The sequence below is a fragment of the Paramormyrops kingsleyae genome, chromosome 8 (assembly GCF_048594095.1).
Source record: "Paramormyrops kingsleyae isolate MSU_618 chromosome 8, PKINGS_0.4, whole genome shotgun sequence".
Lineage (NCBI taxonomy): Eukaryota > Metazoa > Chordata > Actinopteri > Osteoglossiformes > Mormyridae > Paramormyrops > Paramormyrops kingsleyae.
Genome location: NC_132804.1, coordinates 19,024,537 through 19,047,197, shown reverse-complemented (window position 1 = coordinate 19,047,197; position 22,661 = coordinate 19,024,537). Strand labels below are relative to the sequence as shown.

The following is a 22,661-nucleotide window of genomic DNA, read 5'->3' as shown; positions in this document are numbered from 1 at the left end:
TGTTTTTAAATGACCCACAGCGTATCTGTGCCCTGTGAAGGACTGGCATCCTGCCCTGGGTGCACCCTGCCCTGTGAAGGACTGGCATCCTGCCCTGGGTGCATCCTGCCCTGTGAAGGACTGGCATCTTGCCCTGGGTGCACCCTGCCCTGTGAAGGACTGGCATCCTGCCCTGGGTGCACCCTGCCCTGTGAAGGACTGGCATCCTGCCCTGGGTGCACCCTGCCCTGTGAAGGACTGGCATCCTGCCCTGGGTGCACCCTGCCCTGTGAAGGACTGGCATCCTGCCCTGGGTGCACCCTGCCCTGTGAAGGACTGGCATCCTGCCCTGGGTGCACCCTGCCCTGTGAAGGACTGGCATCCTGCCCTGGGTGCATCCTGCCCTGTTCCCTGGTATAGGCACCAGGCCCCTTCCCACAGCTCTGTACTGGATAAGCAGTTTGAATATTGATGAAGTCCTACGTGGGTGTTTTTATGTGACTGTTAACCAGTATAATATCACTGGCAATACACTAAAGAAAAAATGAAAAACTTTGCAACAAAGAAATATTTCTATTTGTTTGAATAGCCTAAGTCCACAGAAGATTCTCAGACACAAACCAGCCAACCTACATACATACTGTATCCATCATTACAAAAACTGCTCTATAATTCCCTGGGGGGGGGGAAAGCTGCTGACTTCTGCTTACTGTACTGGACAAGAGCTGAAAAAGAGAATTTATTTAAGCTAATGTACTGTGACTTCCTGCCACTCCAGTCCTCTTCAACACCATCTCCATCCCATTTGCATTTTGGTTCTGGGAAAAACAAGTGTGAGGGTAGCACACATGACTGCAAGAGACTGCAGTGCTGCTGAAAGTTACATATTGAGACAATTTCCCTGTGAAGTACTCAGAACCCCCCCCCCCCCCACACACACACACACACACACACAAAACGACTTCACTCTGCTCAGCGTTTAGGTTTATCGCTGAATGGCGTATCCCACATCTCATAAATAATCGCTCAAACTCCACCACCACACTCCCACACGTGAACAAGGTCTCTCCATGGCAACGTGGGCCTACTAGCCTAGCGCCTCTACTGCAAGATCTACAAGGGAAACAAAAGGCTTCTTGCAAACTCAGGTAATGGAGGAAAAAAAATAAATTCCACACATTATGCACCTAAAAGGTTCCCGTTTATTCTTTGAAATAAGAGCCGGGATTTAATCAAACTCTTATCAGAGGCATTTCGCAGGAAAGCAAAGACAGCCAATGTTATGTGTCAGTTCTCCTTAAGGAGGAATCAATGCCTGATTCAATTCCAATTAAATTAGTAACTCAGAGCAGGTGATGCAGAAAATAAATGACTGCCAGTAATGTGTCATTGGCTAGAAATGACGTCCCAGTCAGCAGCGGCTGTTTAGTCAGGACGCCAAATTAGGTTTTGTTGTTTAGTACAGAACAGGCAAATTGTGCCATTATGCAAACATAATATGATTAAATATATCTCATTAAGCACCAGTTAGATCTGCATCCAGTAGCTGTGCCCCAGGAACAAATACAGGGCTAATGTTTTCTCCAGTTTCTCCACCTCCTGAATTCATAAATTTTGAACAAGCTAGCAAACCGCCAATTTAGGATGGATTTGTACCTGTAACACAAGAAAAGTTTCATTGTAGTCAAACCTCTTTCCGCTAACATAACAACCTCTCCTTTTCAGGGGATAGAAATATATATCTCAAAGATATTACTGTAGCCTTCTTTTCAAATTTGTGGTGATGATGATACTTCCACAGGATTGCCACTAGAATTTAGAGATAGTTTATTTTAGTAAAACAAAACCTCATATGAAAGCTACACTGCAATGGCTTTTTTATGGGATGAATTCATCAGGCAAATATGAGCCACATCAATCAACAGAGCTCCACCAATGGACCAAATCTCGATAGACACCCATGTCCACATGAGTCAGGACAAATTAAGATTAAGGCCAAAGCCAAAGACTTTTTTCAAGCAGTCGGAAGGGTGTAACTCGTGGAGGGGGTTAGTGCGGAATGCAGAAACGTCCGGAATCCCAAAACCAATACAGCTACTCCAGCTGTTTGCCCCATAAAACAACTCAGTTTTTTTTTTTCCTGGTTTGCTAAATTATTTATATTGATTAAGGAAAAGAGAGAGAGGGAAGCCTTGTTGTCTTGGAGAAACATTACGACTGACCAGTGACCAAAACTACTACAGTTACACTGGTACAGCAGTTCCTCACCTGTGTTATTTAAACATATACAAGAAGTGGATGTCGAAGAAGAGTAACATATCTCCTTGGTTGCCATAGCAACCAGCCAGCAAGGTGAAAAGTGCATAGCTTTATGGTTTTTTTTTTTAACAGGACAACTTGCAACCCCCCTTAGGAGATACAACTCAAAGAGGCACCCAGCTGAAATGTTAATGGAGGTACCATAACTGGACCTAGTCACCCCCAGACCACTCCTGTTGGATCAGGAGTGTCTGAGGGTGGATCTTAAGGGCTGTAGAATCTTTCTGTCCTACCTCACTTCTGGTCCTTCTTTAGTTATTTCAGCCTGCAAATGTATAATTGAAGCAGAACGCCAGTACAGCTGAGGTGAGTCGGCGTTAGTGCTGGGCGTCGGTAGTAAGTCTGTAGTAAAGACTCTTTGTGCTGCTGGTTCTGTGTGGGTTCAGCTGGATTTGCCAGTTTCCACGCTGCACCTGCCACTGGGCGTGTGCCTTCAGGTGTGACTGGAAGCAGACTTGCCAATAGCAGAATTCTTCAGCATTTACTGCAGATAGGGGGGTTTCTTTTTTTCAATCATTTTATGTATGGATATGTTCTCTCCTGCATGGGGTATTATATATATGGCAGGTTTTCACACCATTCAATCACAATGCAATAATGTGAGCAGTATGTAAAACAAAATAATTGCAATGGATATTATTTTAGTATCTTTAAGAATAACAGTTTCTGGACAGTTTCTTTTCAAAATAAATACAGCTTTTCAAAATTCAAATTAGCTTTTTGCACTTTCTATATTTCATTTATTTATTAGACTGTAGAAACTGTTAAGAATTACAGTGCTGCCTGAGGTCATAACAGCTGGAACCTTCAAATGAGGAACCAATGTCTCCTGCCTATTAATGACATAAACCAATCAAAGCTAAGAGTTATTCAAAGGGTGAGGAATTACCCAGCTTGCAGAAATGCATAAACAGTTCAACTATGCCTTGTGGTCACCAGAAGAGAAAGGAAACAACATAGAATCTGATTATAACAAACATGCTACATGTTTAGGGAAAACCTCTCATAAAGAAGAGTTTAATATAAATTAAAGATCATTTTAAGGTAATAATCCCAATAGCCATTGTTCTGATAATTTAAAAATGGTTTAATGCCTTGTTTTCTCTCATAGCTACGCTAACGTCGTAATTGGCATCTTGCTGGTCCAGATCCTATGTTGAGAAGGCGAGGGAGGAAGGAGAGACACGCCCTTGAAATGACGGCAATCCACTGAAGAACAGCAGACTCATCAAAACACCACACTAATGTGCAGATAATCTGTCGGACATTAGTTACTAATGAGCAAAATCAAATGCACCAAATGTCACGTTTCCCTTCAAATCCCACATTCCCATGTATACTGAGTTTAGAAGAGATGAATCAAAAAAATTCAGGAAACGCAACTAGTGGCAAGAAATAAAACTGACAAAGCTATTGGCGGTCTCTTGGTTTCTGGTCAGTTTCAGCAGGCGAAGTCCTTGAACTGATCAGATAAATATAGCAGTCACTGATTTCGTATTTACCTATGCATACTAACGTAAGGCCACCACCAACTGAAAGAATTAAAAATGCTGAGGTCACCACGTACGAGAGCGTCTTCTCCAGACGACCACCTGTCGAGCCGATGATTTCCCCCAGTGTGCAAAATGTCTGTCCAAGGAAGTCCTAAAACACAAAAGAAAAATTATGGAAAATTCCAGCATTGCTGATGTGACATTTAGTCTCATACTGTCAAACAAAATGCCTCAGAGCATAGACAACCTTAATATCAATGTGTCAGTTTGCATATGTTTTCATGTAACCTCACTGGCTGAATATTGACAAATCCTCAAAATGTATAAGTTAATTTACATGTTAGAAATAAATAGCATTTTACCAGTGTTCAAGATGTGACATCAAAGGGACCGCCATATGGAATTCCCCAATAATTAATGTATCATTACATCATTGGTATCACATATATTACTGGGCATTATTTCATTGCCCATCAACACAGGCAACGGTAGTCTGTCCTCCATGTGCATAGTGGGTCCAAGAAAAGCAGAATGCGACAGGAAGCTATCCAAAGGAGTCCTTGGAGTTTTCAAGTCCAGGTAAGAAAGAGGCCCGGAATATTTCCAGGAAAACAACAAAAGTGTTTTTCCACCGAAGCACCACACAGCTTTCAGCTGCCTTGGGGGAGAGCTTTTAAAAAAAAGGCGATGGATGAGCACTTCAAAAACCAGTGTGAATAAAGAAGAGTGTCATTACCAAGCAAAACACAGCAGGCAAGAGATCCCACAGTAGACGGTCTTTGAAATTTGATGAGACAGAAGCACTTAAATTGAACTTTTGGTGACATCGGAGCAATTTGACAAACAGCGGAAGACAACATGGAATTTTCTTTTGTGTCATAGGCGAACTGTGACAAGAAATGATTCACCGACACAGACAGACCCCATATTCCACTGACAAATACATCAAAATATACCATTTATCATGCTACAGCGATTCAACAGGTAAAATACTGTACGCAATTTAATTATTTTTTTACCATAATCAGGCATCCCTGGTCTATTACATCATTCTACTAAGAAGTACATGGAAATTATACTAACCTTCTGTTTATCCACATTGGTGCAGGAAGAAGGAAATTAAAATGTGTTATTTGAAAAAAATATTTTTCCGGGGAAAAAAACAGTAATAAATGCATGGCACCGTACTAAGACATTAACTGCTGGCAGACAAATTCGGGGTGAAAAACACTCTGACCAGACAGAACCCCACTCTGGCTGTTACTGGTAGCTTAGGTACCATAGCACTCTCCAGCCAGTCATACCACTGAGTAATACTGAGTAACACACATAAACACACAGACAGAGGAGCAGCGCACATAGAGGCAGAAGTGCTTACATGTTTTGAAATATTACAGCTTCTGGAATCCACATTGTACCTGTATAAATTTAGGGGAGACACATTTGTGTGAAATAATCATAAAATACAGTGACTTACAGACAAACTAAAATTTAACACATTTCCCTACAAAGTAAATTAGCTGATATTGCCACTGAGACCCATGTGAGCCTGCAGGCAGGAGTTAAGCAGGTAAAGAAATCTGGGTCGATGAACTCCAGGAACTACAGGTCAAATACACTGATTAAGCTAAGAGTCTGCATGCAGATCGTGATAAGAATTACGGTAAACCTAGAACAATATAACGGAAACGGTAATCTATCTGCTTCACACAAAACAGCTTATTATCTTTGATCTCTGAAAGAGAAAGCCTTGCTTGCTTAACATTTCAAGCATGATTCATTTACTTATCATACCATTTGAACGAAATAGAAAGTTCATTTCAGGAAGTGAGGTTTAATTAACTACATTATAATAGGACACAGTCTATCTGCTCAATCTCTATTACTGTAGACACTTGTTATTGGGCAGTTGCATCAAATCTGTGTACTGTGGTGATGGAGGGAAGCAGGACGGGTACGTGATCCGTGAGTGAAAACCACGTCTGCATCTCCATACTCACACGTCAAAGCGCAGGTTCTGCTTCTCCTCGAAGAAGAAATCCAGCACGAATTTCCGCACAAAATCGGGGTTCAGTGTGTTTTCAATCACCTCTGTTCTACCGAACTGAGCAGGCAAAAATAAAACAGAAAAGAAACTGGGGGAAATGTTTTACAGTCCTGTAGACTTTGCTAGGCATCAGTGTTGGCTGTAGTGGCAAGGCAAACGAAACAAAATCAATTTAGACAAAAACTACTTAGACTTTGTTAGTTTTGGACTAACAAAAGGGCATAACTTTGGTTTGAACATTGGGGGGGGGGGGGGGGGGGGTTGAGGTCTCCACCCATTTAGGGGCAGAAATGATTATTGGGGAGGGGATTGTATTGGCTGGTTTGTGATTATTGAGGGGGGGGGAGGGTTACAACCACGTGTGAAAACAGCAGGTGCAGCTTATATGAAACTGCATATTAATGCCTTGGAGACTCCTCTATTGTGCCGGCTAAGTGGCTAATGAGAGAATCGACCACTGCTATAAGCTTTTACAGAACAGACCCTTAGGCATTCCACTGTGCTGTTATGCATACATTCATCCTTTATGCAATAGGCATTATACGTGCTGAAGTAGTTACGTGTACATTAGTGAAGGGCACAGCATCAGCAAAGCAGATGAGGAAGGCCTGAATTCAGTAGTCAAACCAGCTATCTGCATTAATAACTTTATTACAGCTCTCGAAATCGAGGCGCAGCCAAAACATACAGGAAAATCTTCTTCCCCAAAAACAGCCAGTGAATTTAAACTTGAGAGCATGCCGTTTGTGGTGAATAACAGGCAGCTAACTGGATCTGGCTCATCTCGTTCACCGCGCCTGGGAGCCGCATTGTAATTTCAAATTCCGAGAAACTAGGTTAGCTTTCATATTGCCTCCCACAGAGGTGCACAATGCATGCAGCCGAGCTCTCTGGACACGGGCTAATGAACGCTCTCCAGTCAGGAGGGTTTTATGCTGGTTTTATGCAACTCCGTCCGTCACTCGAGCGATGCAATTACCTCCCAAAGCTTTTTCTTTTTCCAATGCCTACGTTCTTTTTTAATGCTGAAAATCTGTTTAATCTCTCGCTTGACATTCCAGTCCAGCAACTGTGCTCATTATATATATTTAACACCACAGCATGCATTTTTGAAAACAAGCGAAGCTGAAGCCACTTTCATTCATATATCTACTGAAGCTCCCATAGTCTGTGCCGGAGCACATGCAGACTATGTGGGCTTGCACGGCAGTCCAGTAGGACCACACAGAGGTAGTCTTTCGGGCAGTCACTTTCTCCAACAAAACTCCGGAATACTGTTCACTGTATACACACTGACAATCAGAGACTTTCTGTCTGCCGCTTGCAGTAACATGGACGCACCACGTTCCACGAGGGCTGGTTCCAGTGTTCTGGCATGGAGGTGATGCCGGCAATGGTCAGCCGTGGCTCACCTCCGCCATTGTGTGGTGGATCTACATTAAGGCACTACATTATGGCTCCACATGGCCAAAATGAGGATTTACAGTGATCAGCTCACCGAGTCCTAAACATCATCCTTATTTCAGCTTTCCCCTACAAACTGCCCTATAAATCCTTTAGAATGGCATTTATACAGTGTGTCTATTTCTTTATAACTTGAAACTTTTCCATGATATATATATAAATAACTGTCATTTAAATGCATGAGGCAATAGGCTCTGAAGCAGCATGTAAGCAGGTCAATCTGCCAAACTCTCCATCCCCCCACCCCAGTGCTCCCTTTCCGGTAGCGCCCTGCCAGGCCCTAACCCTGCCTGTCTACCGGGGTTACGGCTGTGCACCTTTGATAGGTGCAAAAAGGACAAATTAAACATGACTCCCCAAAGAGAGGAGAGGAGAGGAGAGAGAAGAGCAGAGGGTAACTTTGTGCCCTTACTCTCCAGTGTCCCCGACCCGCACACGTCTGGCACAACACTCACGCTTTCTGACTCTCACGCTCACGCAAGAAATCTGGGGGCAAATCTGTATTATTCCATTATTAACCTAAAATTAGCTACATAAAAAGCATTGGGGTAGTTTGCACACCATACAGACTATGTGTAAGGTAATAAAACCATTACATACATACAGACTTACATACATACAGACTTACATACATACAGACTTACATACATACAGAATTGAAAATCTCAAACCAGCCAGCTGACCAAAGTTGGGAGCCCTAAGACATTATTTTCAATATGCAATATATTGTAATCAAGGTATGGTGATGAACAATAATGTAATTAATGCATTACGAATACAGACAGCTGAACTCAATACAATATTTAGTAGCCTAAAATCTTTCTGATAAATTAATTTGTATGTATACTATGTATTGTGTGTGATTTGATGAGCGTTTGATGAGCCTTAGACTACAACAAAAATTTCATTGCAGTAGGTTATATATGGACAGTATAATTATTTTTATTGTGTTATTAATAAGGCTTTCATTAATATATTCATATATTTAAATTATTACTATGCATTCTGCAATTAATTTGTGGTCAGTTATTTGATCTTTTGCAGGTAATGAGTCACCTGGCTATCAGGTTATTCCAGAACACTTGTCCCTCCAGAGTAATAAAAAACCCTGTTTTATTTGCATCCCCTCTACCCAGGCAAAAACTCCAGTTAGACACGATAAAAGAGCATAAACGACGGGTGATGCCGAACAGACGATCGCCTGCTGAAACTCGAGGTGAGCGTGCGGCCGGAAAATCGGGGCTTCCCCGGAATCAGTGTGGGCGCAGAGCGGCAACATGGAGACGGCAGGCCTGGTTCTTCCAGTGAATATTTCATGAGCCCCTCCTGAGCGAGAATCTGTTATCTCACAGAGTGGAGAAACCTCAGCCACTTCAGTAGCTGACCTGCCGCCGCGTACCACTTTTCTCACTTAGTGGCTCCGTCTCCCACAGAAAATCACCAAAGTACTCAGGAACAGACTTTTCTAAATCCCGTATACCGAACACAACCATACTACAGAAGACAGACAGATCTATTGCAATATTCCTGCTATTGCTCTGGATAATGAGCACTCTGCTTGGTTTACAATTTACTGTTACAGTACCTGTTGAGCCGTAAGATTCATACAGAGTTGCTCTCTGCTTCCAGTGAAAGAGCAACACAAATTTTAGTTGGGTCCCCAGCTGTAAGGCCCTTCTTTATATGTTACTGATCTTTTTGAAGAAACAGACAAGGAAACAACAGGAAGTTCAGGTGAAATTCCTACTTGATCCTTATTTTTTCTTGTCTTGTAACTGGTTAATACTGAGTAGCTTTAACAGAAGGATCTTTTATTAATTATCCATGAAGCCAAACAACACAGAACTGAACACCAACACATACCACACACGATGAGCAAACTACGAACACGATGTACACATGGTAACGGCAGCAAGGCCTTTGAACTCACCTCCCTCCACTCCTTGGTGCCAATACTCTGAACATAAAGCACGACCACTGCCAGAGTAGGAGAAAGAGGGGAAAGAGGCATGAAAACTCAGGAAAGGAAAGAGTACTTCATCCAGAAGACACACACAGATTCACACACACCTCTTTAAGTCACTATGGGGATGAACAGTCTTTGACTTCAGTGCAATATATGATTATTAACACTACCCGAAAAAGTTTGAAAGCTGATAAGAAAAAGAACAATAACACCCCCCAGGTTTACTTTCCAGGGTTTACTATTCTTGTGAAGGTGTGGAGCCACAAAAATGTGCCATGGGATTATGAAGACATGTTCACGCACAATAATAATGAAAGAAGAAAAAGCAAAGGAACACATCTGAAATCCACCAGTAAGCAAAGCGACGCGTGACACATACATGCACACCCACAGGAAGATGCCTCACTCGACGCACAAACTGTGTCGCCCCCCCCAGCGTGGCTGATGCCACCCCATTAGGCTCATTATTTAGCTCACGGTGCGGCAGGAGTCTCCCCCCCCCCCCCCCCCAGCTAATTACGCCAACGGCACTCGATGCACCGCGGGGGTCCTGCAGGCTGCATTTCTCCTGCTATTTCTCTAATCAACCTCTACTCCCCCCCCCCCCCACCCCCTCCCGAAGTACCAGCTTCTGAAACAGGTGAGCTGTGAACAGCAGGACCAGAAAAGATGCACCATTTCAGTTTTAATGACTTGTAAAAAATTAGAGGCCACTATAAAATTCAAATATGCTAATCGGCTTGGCAGAAATTCATAACCATGCCTGATCATGATTCACATAGAATAGGTAATTTCACATGAAATCCAGCATAAATCAAATACCAATATAAGCTTTTATCGATACAGGTGGTCATCCGTAATATGTAATAAACCATTTGATTACTAAGGAACAGAAAAAGAATCTTCGAACGACTGAGGTTTGAGCACCAGTAAAAATGCCAGTGGCGAAAATGCTTTCAGACAGAATTGATGGAAGAGACGGTAATGGAAAGGATCCATTATCCCATTATGTAAGAATTATTACAGACATTGTGACACCAAACTGCAAACATGATATATGTTCTGAATCTTTGGCTTACTTGTTAGGTTTTGAGTCAGATTTTTTATCTCTGTGTCAATCTCTTTGAAATGCAAGTGAAAAAAAGATATTGTTTTGAAATAGTATTGCTTTTTTATTGTTTATAGTATGTCGGATTTTCCAGTTGGCAAGTTTCAACTTATGATCGCTTTTTACATTCCTGACAGAGATCTGGAGGACAATAAATTTGGACCCACAGCACCAGTTACGGGTTCCTGGGTCACCATGATCTTGAATTGGAAATAAGGATCTGGAAAGAGGTTGGAATAAATATTTGTTTGACCCTTGATCTATGACCAAACAAAGAAGACAGCACAGAGTAATTCTCCCATATATAAAAAGTTTAGCAGGCACCAGAAATGAATGTATACCACAGAGAAAGTGTTTTTTCCCTCCCAAGTAGATAGGTGTTTACTCAGATTTCTGTGATAATGAATGTTCCCATAATGACTGTCAGCCTTCTTGTGAGTTGAGCCGGTGAACATTTATGTGATACATTCTACAAAACACAGGCCTTTCCATTCATAGTAACAGAAGAAAAGCATTTTTCAAAATAAGAAAATAAAACGAGCACTGTTAATCAGAAGGCTGATGAGGACTGAGGATGGTATCTCCTTCCAGGGTGAGATCATCATTAGGAAGGTGGAGCAGAGCTTCTGCAGCTTTTGTCTCAGAATCTTCTGTGGGGTCCTGACCCCTGGTGTGCAGAAACCCCTTATTCCATGGGCAAGTCAGAAAAAGAGATGGGGGGGGTGCATTAAATCAAGTCAGCCGGATGTTCCTATCCTAGACTGCAAACTAATTAAAACTTTTGATAGAGTTCTCAGACCAGGTCTGTGTGCACATTCAGATCATTAGGAGTAAATGAGCACAATTTGCTAATTGCTGCAGCTAAATGGTCTAAAGTTAATGTTCCATAACAAAAAAAAGTTTCCCCCTTTTATAGATCAACAACCCATAAAAGAATGACAGTCGTCTTTACTGGTGTGCTGCCTAAACTCAACAAACTCCCGGGGTGGGCGATGGCAGGGGAGGGAAAGATGTGAGGAACTGGCAGATGAAAGAGCTTCACTGCCAGCCAATGGGGCACCCCACCTTTACAGTTTGCCCCTCTGTTTTTGATGTCCAAAAACACCTCAGTCCAGATCATTACTGCCCCCTGCAGGGAGGCCAAACAGACAAATCCCTCTGATTTGGAGATTTTTCCCGATATGCCAGCCCAATGATTTTGCCTTCTGAAGGTATCCCTGAATAAGGACTCTACCCTCAAGGGGCAGACGCTTTGAAAACACGACCACGGGGCGCTGGCACAGGAGATGTCCACATCCAGCCAGAATACTGAGGAAGAGCTGCAGCTTGTTTTTGAATTTGTGCGTCCAATAGACGTGGGAGCGCCGAAGCATGACGAGTGAAGCAGCACGACGTCACCCTGACAGCTGATAATACTAATACATACTTTATTGATCCCCATGGGGAAATTCTCTTTACGCTTCTCCCCCCAACTTGCTCTCTGTAGGTGAGAGCAAGCTGACCATGATTGGCAGCCACCTGTTGCGGCACCCAGTGAGCTGGGGGGGTTAAGGGCTTTGGTCACGGACCCACAGACATGGCAAGGCTGGGCTCAAACCGGCGACCTTCTGATCACAGAGGCTTAGTCCATGATGTTGACGCAGAGAAGACTTACAACACGTGTAACTATTTCACACAGAAAAGCCCTATTATTTCATATTAATGCATTAACGAGTCTATGAGGTTGAGTCCCTGAGGATGCATAACTGCTAACTGGCCAATCAAGGTAGTCTCCCAAAGTAAGAGGCACAGCCAGTCCCATTAATCTAGGACGATTTAAATGTTCATGGCAGCTGAGGTGCATCTATAAAAAGCCCTGGTTGCAGCATCATTGGATCAGCAGGGACCAAACCCACGTTTTATAAATTGACATCTTACCATCTGCGCTCAACAGGAAAGAGAACCAGACATCACCACTCATATGAGGACGGGCCATGGGAGAACAGGTTTATGAATATAAAAATACTGTTTTGGAAAGAATAAAAATTAAAATTTAGAGATTATTTTGATATAAATGTAAGGGAGCAACAATTAATGAGCCATGATGGATGCCAGGGTCAGAAGGGCAGAGGTAACAGTTAACATCACTCCAGAAACAGCCGTGGTCACCTGACTCTCCTCCATTCGCACAACAAACTTCCTGCTTAGATCACATTCAGCCAAACGTACTTCCTGGGGCGACAGAGGGCAGCCACTCAGCCATGGAGAACAGCAACACATTCTTCAGGATTGGGGTCAACTAGTTCAATTCCTAAAGTATTGTACATCCCTAGTCACGAAACTGCAATGCCAGCTCATCCTATTACCGTTACGGCTGTCATTTTGCTGGGAGACCAGAGAAACCCAAGCCACGATGGAATCTGACCTTCTGACAATTCGTTTTTAATAAATTCTATTTCCTCTCATTTAACAAGATCAGCCAAGCAGTGGAGCTTCATAACTACAAACTAATCAAAGGTTGGTCTCCAGTTCAGAGAGAGAATTCAACCAGCTCTAATTACTTTTGGCTGAGTATTTAAAACTGTCTGGTAGGTATTATTAAATGTTCTGGGGGGATTAGAGCTCACAACCTCTCTGACATCTCGCCCCTTTCCACAGTGGCAGTATTAGGGGATTTCACAAAGGTACGATTCACATGACCAAGCAAAATAAAACATTTTTTGCCATCATGACATCATGACAAAAAATGACATCACTTTGGTTATTTCTTTCAAGAGTGCTAAATAAGCCATTCTTTTCATATTATCCCTTTATTAAATGGGACTAATGAACATCACCACTAAAAGGTCAATAATTAGAATAGTTGGGATCGTTAAGAATGTCAAAAGATGCTAATAATCTAGCATATTCACTGGGAGCCTCTAGACAGCTGAAAGATGTTTAAACCTGTTTTCACTCCTTCATCTCCCCTATGGTAATCCCAACTGCTTACTACCAGAGTACAGCCAGAGGGCATCCAGTGTACAGCCAGAGTACACAGTTTAGCCAGAGGGCATCCAGTGTACAGCCAGAGTATAGCCAGAGGGCATCCAGTGCACAGCCGGAGAACAAAGTATAGCCAGAGGGCATCCAGTGCACAGCCGGAGAACAAAGTATAGCCAGAGGGCATCCAGTGTACAGCCAGAGTACAGAGTATAGCAAGAGGACATCCAATGTACAGACAGAGCATAGAGTATAGCAAGAGGGCATCCAGTGTACAGCCAGAACACACAGTACAGCCAGAGGGCATCCAGTGCATAGCCAGAGAACAGGGTATAACCAGAGGGCATCCAGCGTATAGGCAGAGCATAGAGTATAGCAAGAGGGCATCCAGTGTACAGCCAGAGTACAGAGTATAGCAAGAGAGCATCCAGTGTACAGCCAGAGCATAGAGTATAGCAAGAGGGCATCCAGTGTACAGCCAGAGTAGAGCAAGAGGGTATCCTGTATACAGCCAGAGTAGCCAGAGGGTATCAAGAGTATAGCCGAAGTACAGTGTGGTACACTGAAGTACAGCCAGACTACACCCAGAACACAGACAGGGCACATCACATTGTCAACGTTACAGCTTTTGAAATTGTTCTTCATGTCTGCCACACTTTTGAACATGGGGTTCCACCATCATTTGCAAGTTTCAAGGGAATATTCTCTGGGTAATGTGAAGGCATGTAGTCATTTAACATTATCTTGTGGCCCACAAAATGCACAGGCAGAGAGTCACCCTGGTTATAGATCTGTAGATTTAAACCTTTTTTGTCAGCGTGTCTGTGTCTACTGGACAGGTCTGACACAGGATGGTAGCCGGCTAACTCTATCTTTAAGGGTACTGGAGAGCTGCGGAGTGCAGGCAAGCTCCAGACGAGGCTCCTGGGATCACGTCCAGGCCTGCTGCGACCATGTACTATATAAGCAATATGGACAGCAGACACAGGCAGTGTGCTGAATTTTTAAAGAGGATTACGGAAGAAGAAACACACATTTTCCAGGACCCAGTGGCCATTCAGCACATCATTCTATACACCATAGTGTATTTCCAGCACACACAGTCTGACATGTTTAAAAACCATTCTCTTAGGGGATTTTAGAGAAGTACACACTGATTATTTCCACCCCATCGAATGATGACACTCATCTACATTCGTTTGCACTGACATCCATTATATTGTAATAATAATCTCATAAGTGCACCGTCAGGCACGGAGAGTGAGACACAGTAACTCAAGCCTTCTGCAGAGAGCCAGCAATATGCCACGTGCTCAGACTCACAGGAACAGATCTGACTGCGACAGAAAGCCAAATGTGCCAGATTAAATAATTTAACCAGACGAAAGAAGAGCATGTGGCAAAGTAAACCACAGTGACTTTCAGTTGTTTTCTGGGGATTTGTGCTTTTTTTAAGCTCCTTCAAGAAATGGCTGTTGAGTCAAATTATTTATCCCAATATATCTGCCAGGTATTTATCTACTATTTATACCCATTTAAAACAATCTGGATCCCTGCACCTCATTCAGGGGAATGGCTCAGGGTGCGAGAAGAGATGAGCAGGTAATAAATGCCAAGGCGTTCCCTGCAGTAAACTCATTCTTTATGTCACCACAGAACACATTTGCACACCATGGCGCCATTTTGATGATACGCTGTAACTGACTAATATTCTACCATTTCTCTATGAATCGACTTACAAACCATACTGTGATCCCAGCTCCTCTCACATCACCGAATTACATTTGGTATCTCTCCACTGCCAAACGCAGAACGCCCGACTTCAAGATGCAGTCCACGGAGTTCTGTCATCTGTCAACTGCTGGCCCAAAATGATGCAGAGGTACCCAATTATAGATGCAGATGAGCTACCAGTTGACGCCCCTAACTGTGAATTGTGGGTGAGATGTAGAAGCAGAAGTTATGTCAGTTGAGTCCTCCATTCTGTGGAAAAGCTGTGAAAGATTTTGTGTTCGCACACAAGTGACTGCTAATGGAGCAGAACGACAGAGCAGAACGACGACAAGAACCGGCAAACGCACATCAAGATACACCAGCTTAGTCGTTAAAAACTCCCACCTCACTGCTGTGTGGTGCTTCAATCACTGCCATCTGCCCAGGCCAGAGGTATGAGGAACCTGCAGTCTACCCCAGGAAGCAGAGGGCCACACTCAGGACTCCCACACTCAGGACTCCCACACTCAGGACTCCCACACTCAGGACTCCCACACCCAGGACTCCCACACCCAGGACTCCCACACCCAGGACTCCCACACCCAGGACTCCCACACCCAGGTCTCCCACACCCAGGTCTCCCACACCCAGGACTCCCACACTCAGGTCTCCCACACTCAGGTCTCCCACACCAAAGACTCCCACACTCAGGTCTCCCACACCCAGGACTCCCACACCAAGGCCTCCCACACTCAGGACTCCCACACTCAGGACTCCCACACTCAGGACTCCCACACTCAGGACTCCCACACCCAGGTCTCCCACACCCAGGTCTCCCACACCCAGGTCTCCCACACTCAGGTCTCCCACACTCAGGACTCCCACACCCAGGTCTCCCACACTCAGGTCTCCCACACTCAGGTCTCCCACACTCAGGTCTCCCACACTCAGGACTCCCACACTCAGGACTCCCACACTCAGGACTCCCACACTTAGGGCAATTCAGTTGCAATAACTCACAACGGCGCAATAACAGTGGTGCCTGCAGAAAATGTTGATTGGGGTAGCCCATCAGAGGCCAGTTATATTTCTGGGGGTGGCATGGAACAAAATCGAAATGATCGAACAACATAGTTGATAAGCTCATAAATGCAGTGCTTGCAAGACAAGTGCAACATCTAATCTAAAGCTTCGCTGGGACGCATGGCAACGTATCTCTTCTCTGGTTTCACTTAGACAATAAAATAATCCGTAGTTTGATTTCATTATTTTGATCCACCCCTGTGCAGGAAGAAACTGGAGTATTGTAGAAAGCGTCGTGAGCACAGGAAGAACGTGCAAACACCACAGACAAAGAAAGGAGGGAAAGGACTCAAACCCCAAAGCCCTGATGCCAGAGGGCTACGACCCACTACGCCACTGTGCACAACCACAGTGATGCTTACATGCAGAAACACCAACACACCGTATGATGTCATATATAACATCATACCTGGGGGGACCTGAACCTGCTCAGCAAAGGTTCTAAAGGCATCAACAGCAGGCCACTAAGGCTTCTGGGATCACTACATACCCAGTGTATAGTCTTCCTCCTCTTATACACTCTTTTAGTTATATATCCAGTGTTGGGCATTTCAGGTCCAGAAGCTACAAATCCAGACCAGGATTTTGTCTCTAACCAACCAGTTACAGTATAACTGGTATATTTTAGAGTATAAAGAGCCACAGTACTCAACTGGTTGGTAGAAACAAAACCTTGGTCTGGATTTGTAGCTTCTGGACCTGAAATTCCTAATACTGGATATATCTGACTGGTTATGCTAAGTATGAATTATTGCCATTATTGTAAAATGCAACTGATTGGTTTTACTGATACTATTCCAGTGGCTTTGTGCAGTAACCCCTGTGCCTGTTTTTCATGGATGTCAGAAAGCGTTACCTTTCCTTGCCGTTCCTTCCCCCTCTGTTTCAGTTGGCAGGTGCTGGAAGCATTTATAAATTATTCTGACATGCCTCTAAAAGTAACAGATTAGCATAAATATTTACCGGCCTTAAGAATCAGCCAGCGCTTTGCCGCCTCTGCATGGCGGGCAACCCCTTACATTACCATGTGATATGGTGCTTGTAGGTGCAGGGCACTAAGCCACGTCAGAGCCAGGCCTGTATATTACTCATATTCCATAAGTGTTTGTCCAGTGCAGGCATGCAGAGAGAATGGAGGCTCAGGCAGCACAGGAAACGAAGCAGAACAAAGTGAGGGACACCCTGGATGGGCTGCCAGTCTAATATCTTGCAGAACCATTGTGCTAAAGGACGTTAAACCCGATTAAGAGCAACGGACCTCATTAAAATAGCCCAAGTGCTCCAAAACGTTTTATAAGTTCAACCAGCTTCCAGAAATAAAGCACATTTATTTTCAGCAGAGTGCCAAACACAATTGATTCTTCTCATCTTTTTTCGTCATCGTCTTCACTCTGTTTGGACTTGTCAAGAACTTCTTCTGCTCCAGAACTGCCCAACTGCACATTTCATATTCCCTGATATGAAAGTCCAAGGAGCCGAAGATAGTCACAAGTATTTATGGCTCTATCTGTTGAGCTGAAGTTAAGACCATCTTAAGATACTTTCAACAGATGTACTGTGACTAGTCCCTTAAGAATATGTTCTAATTTTAACTGCCTTATGTTATTATTACCCCGAAGTCACATTTTTAATTGCTATAGTCTTAGCAAGCCGAGAGAATCACAGGACTGCAGTGGGACAAAAATATCATTAATGATATCCACAAATGTGCTAATGTGAAGACTAAACGAGCGGAGGCTGGAGGGTGATCAATAGTAAGGGGCACGTACCAGGATCTGACTTGGAGAAAGTGTCCATGTCCAGCAGGTTCCTACAGAAATGACAAAAAGGAAGAAACCATGTGACTACAAAATGGCTGCCACAAGATAGATTCCAGTCATATTGGCCATGTCGAGCAAAAGCACTGAAGTGCATACCCATTCAACCACACTAAATACAAGGATAATTAAAAGTAAACAAATACATAGACGCTAGAAGTGTACTAGTGCTATGAAAATGAGCTAAGACTTTAAGTCACATAAAGTGCCGGCTGCTTACAAGTTTTTGGCATCTTGCTGGCATCAGTTTATAGCAACAAGATTATCCAGCATTTCTGGTAACACTTTGATAGTGTTAAATTTCATATACTATATAAATGCAGTCCTGCTGCTGCATCCATCGTTCAACAATAACTACTAATGTAGTTGGGATCTCTGTGAGCTGGGCTGAAGACACAGGCCACACCCACACATTGTAGGAAACCCACACTGGGTCATGTGGAAAGACCAGTATACTTGAACAACACGCAGATTATTTTTCTAGTTGCAATACCTCGGGTTGCAAGTCCAAACCTATGATTGACACTCTACCTTGGGAACCAGGGCCAGATTCCAACCCACGGCCTTGATGCGGTAACAACATTGCCCTGCCCACTGTGCTACCATGTGACCTTAACCTTGAGATGAAGGCTCAAATTTGCACTACACATCTTAGGCTTTGCACATTGTGGATCAGCATGCCTAGTTGCTAAATGTTATTGGATCTCAACATGAAACTGATTTACGATGAATTAGCATTATCTCCCTGTAATTGTGGAAAGGTAGTAATCGGCAAGCAGTATAGGCCAGTCATATTTGGTAAAGACAGATGGATGATAGGCTGGTCGTAAGTTTGCGCTGTCATTAAACAGGTAGGTCTGTGAGGAGTGTCTGTATATCTGATTGAAACAACAATGCTATTCTGTTTTTTTTATTATTTTAATAAAGGACACAGGTCTACTACTCTTGCAGAAAGACAACGGTAGATGAAGATTTGTCCTTGAGCTGTGAATGTGTGCAGTAAAATTACACAAACATCTCCCATCCACTTCAGATATCTTCAGCATTCCTTTTCTTGTCATGTTTCCTGCTAACCAGAACTTTCTGTACAGTTAATTTCTGTACCTTCAAACTGTGATGCAAAGTATCAACCCCCACAAAACGGTTAGGTACACAACTATCCAACAGAGAAACCGCCCAACACTGACGTCTTGGCTGGTTAGCCACCTCCCTCCTATAGCATCTTTTCTCTCCCATTTTAATTCTCTCCGTACCCAGCAAGGAATGTCTCCCAAGCCTCTTTGCAAGGAATCTTAGGTCAGTGTCACCACATATTATTCTCCACATCTTCTTTTCAAAAGATCCGTTTTCAGAAGGCTGGGGTTCATTTCTGACGACCTTAAGTGGACCTTTACAAAGGGGGGACGGTGCTCAGGAATCCAGTGGATCTTCGCAGGAACCCAGCATAAGCCTTGAAAAGTCGGCCTCTGTTCCAGAATGTGTGATCATAGCTGTCCAGCTATCGTGGTGGTGGAAACAGGAGACAAAGGGAGAAAGACGCCAATGCTGATGGCCGTGTCTGATTCGCGTGAATGTCTGCAGCCAACGAGAATATAAGAATGAACCCATAGCTACTTCCTCTGCACTGTTCTGCTGCCTTGGACAGAAATCGACAACGATAATTTTGGGAATGAGATGACCTGTGTGCATCCTAATAAGAAAATAATTCAAATAGGCCTACTCTAACATGTCCCCTGGGGGGATACACCTCAGACAGGAAGCCAGTCCATCAGAGGGCATAAACATGTACAAACCAGATTCATTTACACGTGTGGGGAACAAGAGGGTACTTTAGGTTAGAAACCCCACAGCCTTAAAATGTACTTTGTTGCTGAATATTAACTGTATATTTAAGTCCATTTAAATGCATTTTAAAACTGATTTTCTTCGCCTATTTTTGGTTTGCGGTTCTTTCAGCGAAAAGCAAACCTTTAATACGAGAAGCTTGAAGAGCAGCCAGCTTGTGTCCTCCAGCTCAGCAAAAAACAGGCAAGAGAGGCTGAGAATGAATTAATATTAGCGTGACCGTGTGCTAACAGAAGACATAATGTTTACTGATACGGATCACAAAACAGAATAGAAATCATATTGTAATCATCTCGGAGCAGATACGAACAAGACATAATTCAGTCAGCAGCTACAGCTCAGGGTGTCAGTTTGCCGGTATGATGCTACCACGCTAATCTACCACGGCTCAGTGGTTTCCCCTCGTTAAGTACTCTTCAGTAACTATAAATTGGACAGGGTGCTATGATAAAATTAATTAATTAATTTTAATATACGACGAGGCCACGTGGGATCTCCCGGCCGCTACAGCCGCTCCCCAAAACTATAATAATAAACCCCACCGTATACGGAAAAGGCGGTGCGTGACGACCTTTTACACCCCAAATATGATCATAAACCATGTCCAGAGCACAGATATAGAAAAGGAAAAGAGAAACATAACACAACGATCTCAGCCTTGAGGATTAATAGTATAAGCGTAAGTTCTGCTTTAGTTCTCCTGTGATGTGATCACACAAAAAGCGACTACGTCTCATATTAACGCCACGGCCGCAGTGTCTGGATGGCATGGCGGTGTTTTAGAAAGGTTACAAAAGACAATGAACTTTACAGGTTAGCGACTTTTTTTAAGTGTTCAATAATGGCCGTTCATACGTCAGGAGGTGAAGTGAAAATTATCTTCATACTGTGTCCAGCTCGTCCGCAATAATCAATGAATTACAACAAGGAGCACAGAAGCCTTTCAGAAGTAGGAACGGCATATGATTAGACGAAACAGGTTTCAGATTTAAATTTAGGTTTTTAAAAAGTGGGTGGGAGGTAAATCCCCATCAGCCGTGATATTTCTTCAAATGCCCCTTCGAAATGCGTCTTAAATTAAAAAAACTTAGGACTTTAAATTACTTTAATTCAACTAATGCAGAGAACAAACAGCGGAAACTATAACCGCATAATGAATATGAATAACAAACACCTTTATAGTCAAGATAAATGAACTGAATATTTAATACGGGAAATCAAAAGTATGTATGCATCCATCACCCTGAAGCCTGTCTTAGGTCACATGGCTGATAAGGTGAACACTCTGGTCAGCGTGGTAGTCTCCTGCAGAGCGCGCGCTCCCATAAACAGGTTTGTAATTATATATTTTGTGGGGACTCTCCATTCATTTCTATTCGGAATAATGTAATCCCAACATGACCTTAACCCCTACCCAGCCCTAACCCTAACCATAAGTAACCAAATGAAATACAAGACTTTTGGCATTTTTAGTTTTTTGATTGCATTCACCTGAAAAATGGTCCCCACAATGTCAAAATAACTGGGTTTTTTTTGGTCACACACAGGTAGCAAAACTATTTCTCACAAAATCCAGACCAAGAAATTGCACCTTAAGCAATTTTTTAAACTCTTTAACAATACACAAGATGATAGGCCTATTAAAACCCAATATTATAACGTTAGATGTCAGACATATAGACAAAAACACACTTCAGAGAAAATTACAGATATTATTTATAATCTAATTTAGCCTACATAACAAAGCTCCCAGCGATTAAGGCAAGGTAAGGGGTTCAGATCTGGACATTTCTTTGCGCGCGCGCGCGTGCGTGCGTGTGTGTGTGTGTGTATGTATGTATATATATATAAAAAGCATCCCGAGGTTGGAGTCCATTATTATTAAACAAAAATTGATAGTTCAAGACTGATATAGGAAAAACGAGAACAAATAGTCTGCTCTTCGGAAACAGCGATGCAACTGCACATCTGTAATTCACTTTGATCATTAATATGAAAAGGAATGCGATCTATAAATAAACTTTCACCCCTCAGAAATCCCAAACAAAGTGCTTCACCGACTTTCGTGTTCTGCTATTCCCTGACTGTGTTTCAAACTGTTCCACAGTTCCTATCCATGTTCACTCCCGGCAGCATAACGTTAAATGTGCGCTTCATCACGGCTTTCATAGCACGCCGTGCACATACCCTTATACCCATGCATGTGGGTCTCGGTTTTTCGAACCCTTTCTAAGCATTTGAGCGCTACTTAAGGTAAAACTAACCCAATTCAAATCAAAGTCAACACTGTAGAAACAATCTGGTCCATATCATTAATACACTAAACAAGTGCTTCCTTCTTGGTCTCATTCGCCCTATATGGTATTTTTAAAACAAATCAAATACTTATAAGGCCCGCGCCGTTCTACATGAACGAAGCACACCTGAAGATCTTCAAATATTAAATAAGTGCTCCACTGCCATACGATCTTACTTACCTGCACGAAACTGTAACTTCAATCTTAGTTGCGGGTACGCTGGACCGGAGCGGATCAAAGTCTCCAATAGACGCCATAATAAGGCTTTTCCGAATGAATTTCAAGTTCTGATAACTGTTGTATTTTATTACAAATAATATATTCGTGTTCAGAAATAAAATGAAGTCTATTCGGAGCTATGGTCAGATAGGTACATCTGAGCGAGGCGGGCAGCTCCTCGTATTTCAGATTTCGTTCCTGATCCTCGAGCGCTTCGCTCCGGCAAACTGACAGACGAGTCGAACCGCGTTGCCAAGAGCTACCGCCAGGTGGAGCCAGAGTCTCGACTGTCACCGCCGCGCGGACAGAACAGCCCGAAATCGAACCGCATCTTAAAAGCGCATCCTGAA

General features: G+C 43.2%; 1 protein-coding gene across 1 annotated transcript in view; it reads right to left on the bottom strand.

Annotated features, from left to right (window-relative positions):
• Positions 1–22,594, bottom strand: part of LOC111851710 (copine family member IX) — a 42,639-nt gene extending 20,045 nt beyond the window's left edge. The window contains exons 1-6 of the mRNA XM_072715421.1: positions 22,273–22,594; positions 17,903–17,943; positions 9,233–9,279; positions 5,792–5,895; positions 5,170–5,209; positions 3,866–3,942 (exon numbers count right to left, since the gene is read on the bottom strand). Coding sequence (XP_072571522.1) covers positions 3,866–3,942; positions 5,170–5,209; positions 5,792–5,895; positions 9,233–9,279; positions 17,903–17,943; positions 22,273–22,349 — 386 coding nt within the window. The 5' untranslated portion in view covers positions 22,350–22,594. The remainder of the gene's footprint in view (positions 1–3,865; positions 3,943–5,169; positions 5,210–5,791; positions 5,896–9,232; positions 9,280–17,902; positions 17,944–22,272) is intronic.
• Positions 22,595–22,661: the final 67 nt, after the last annotated feature.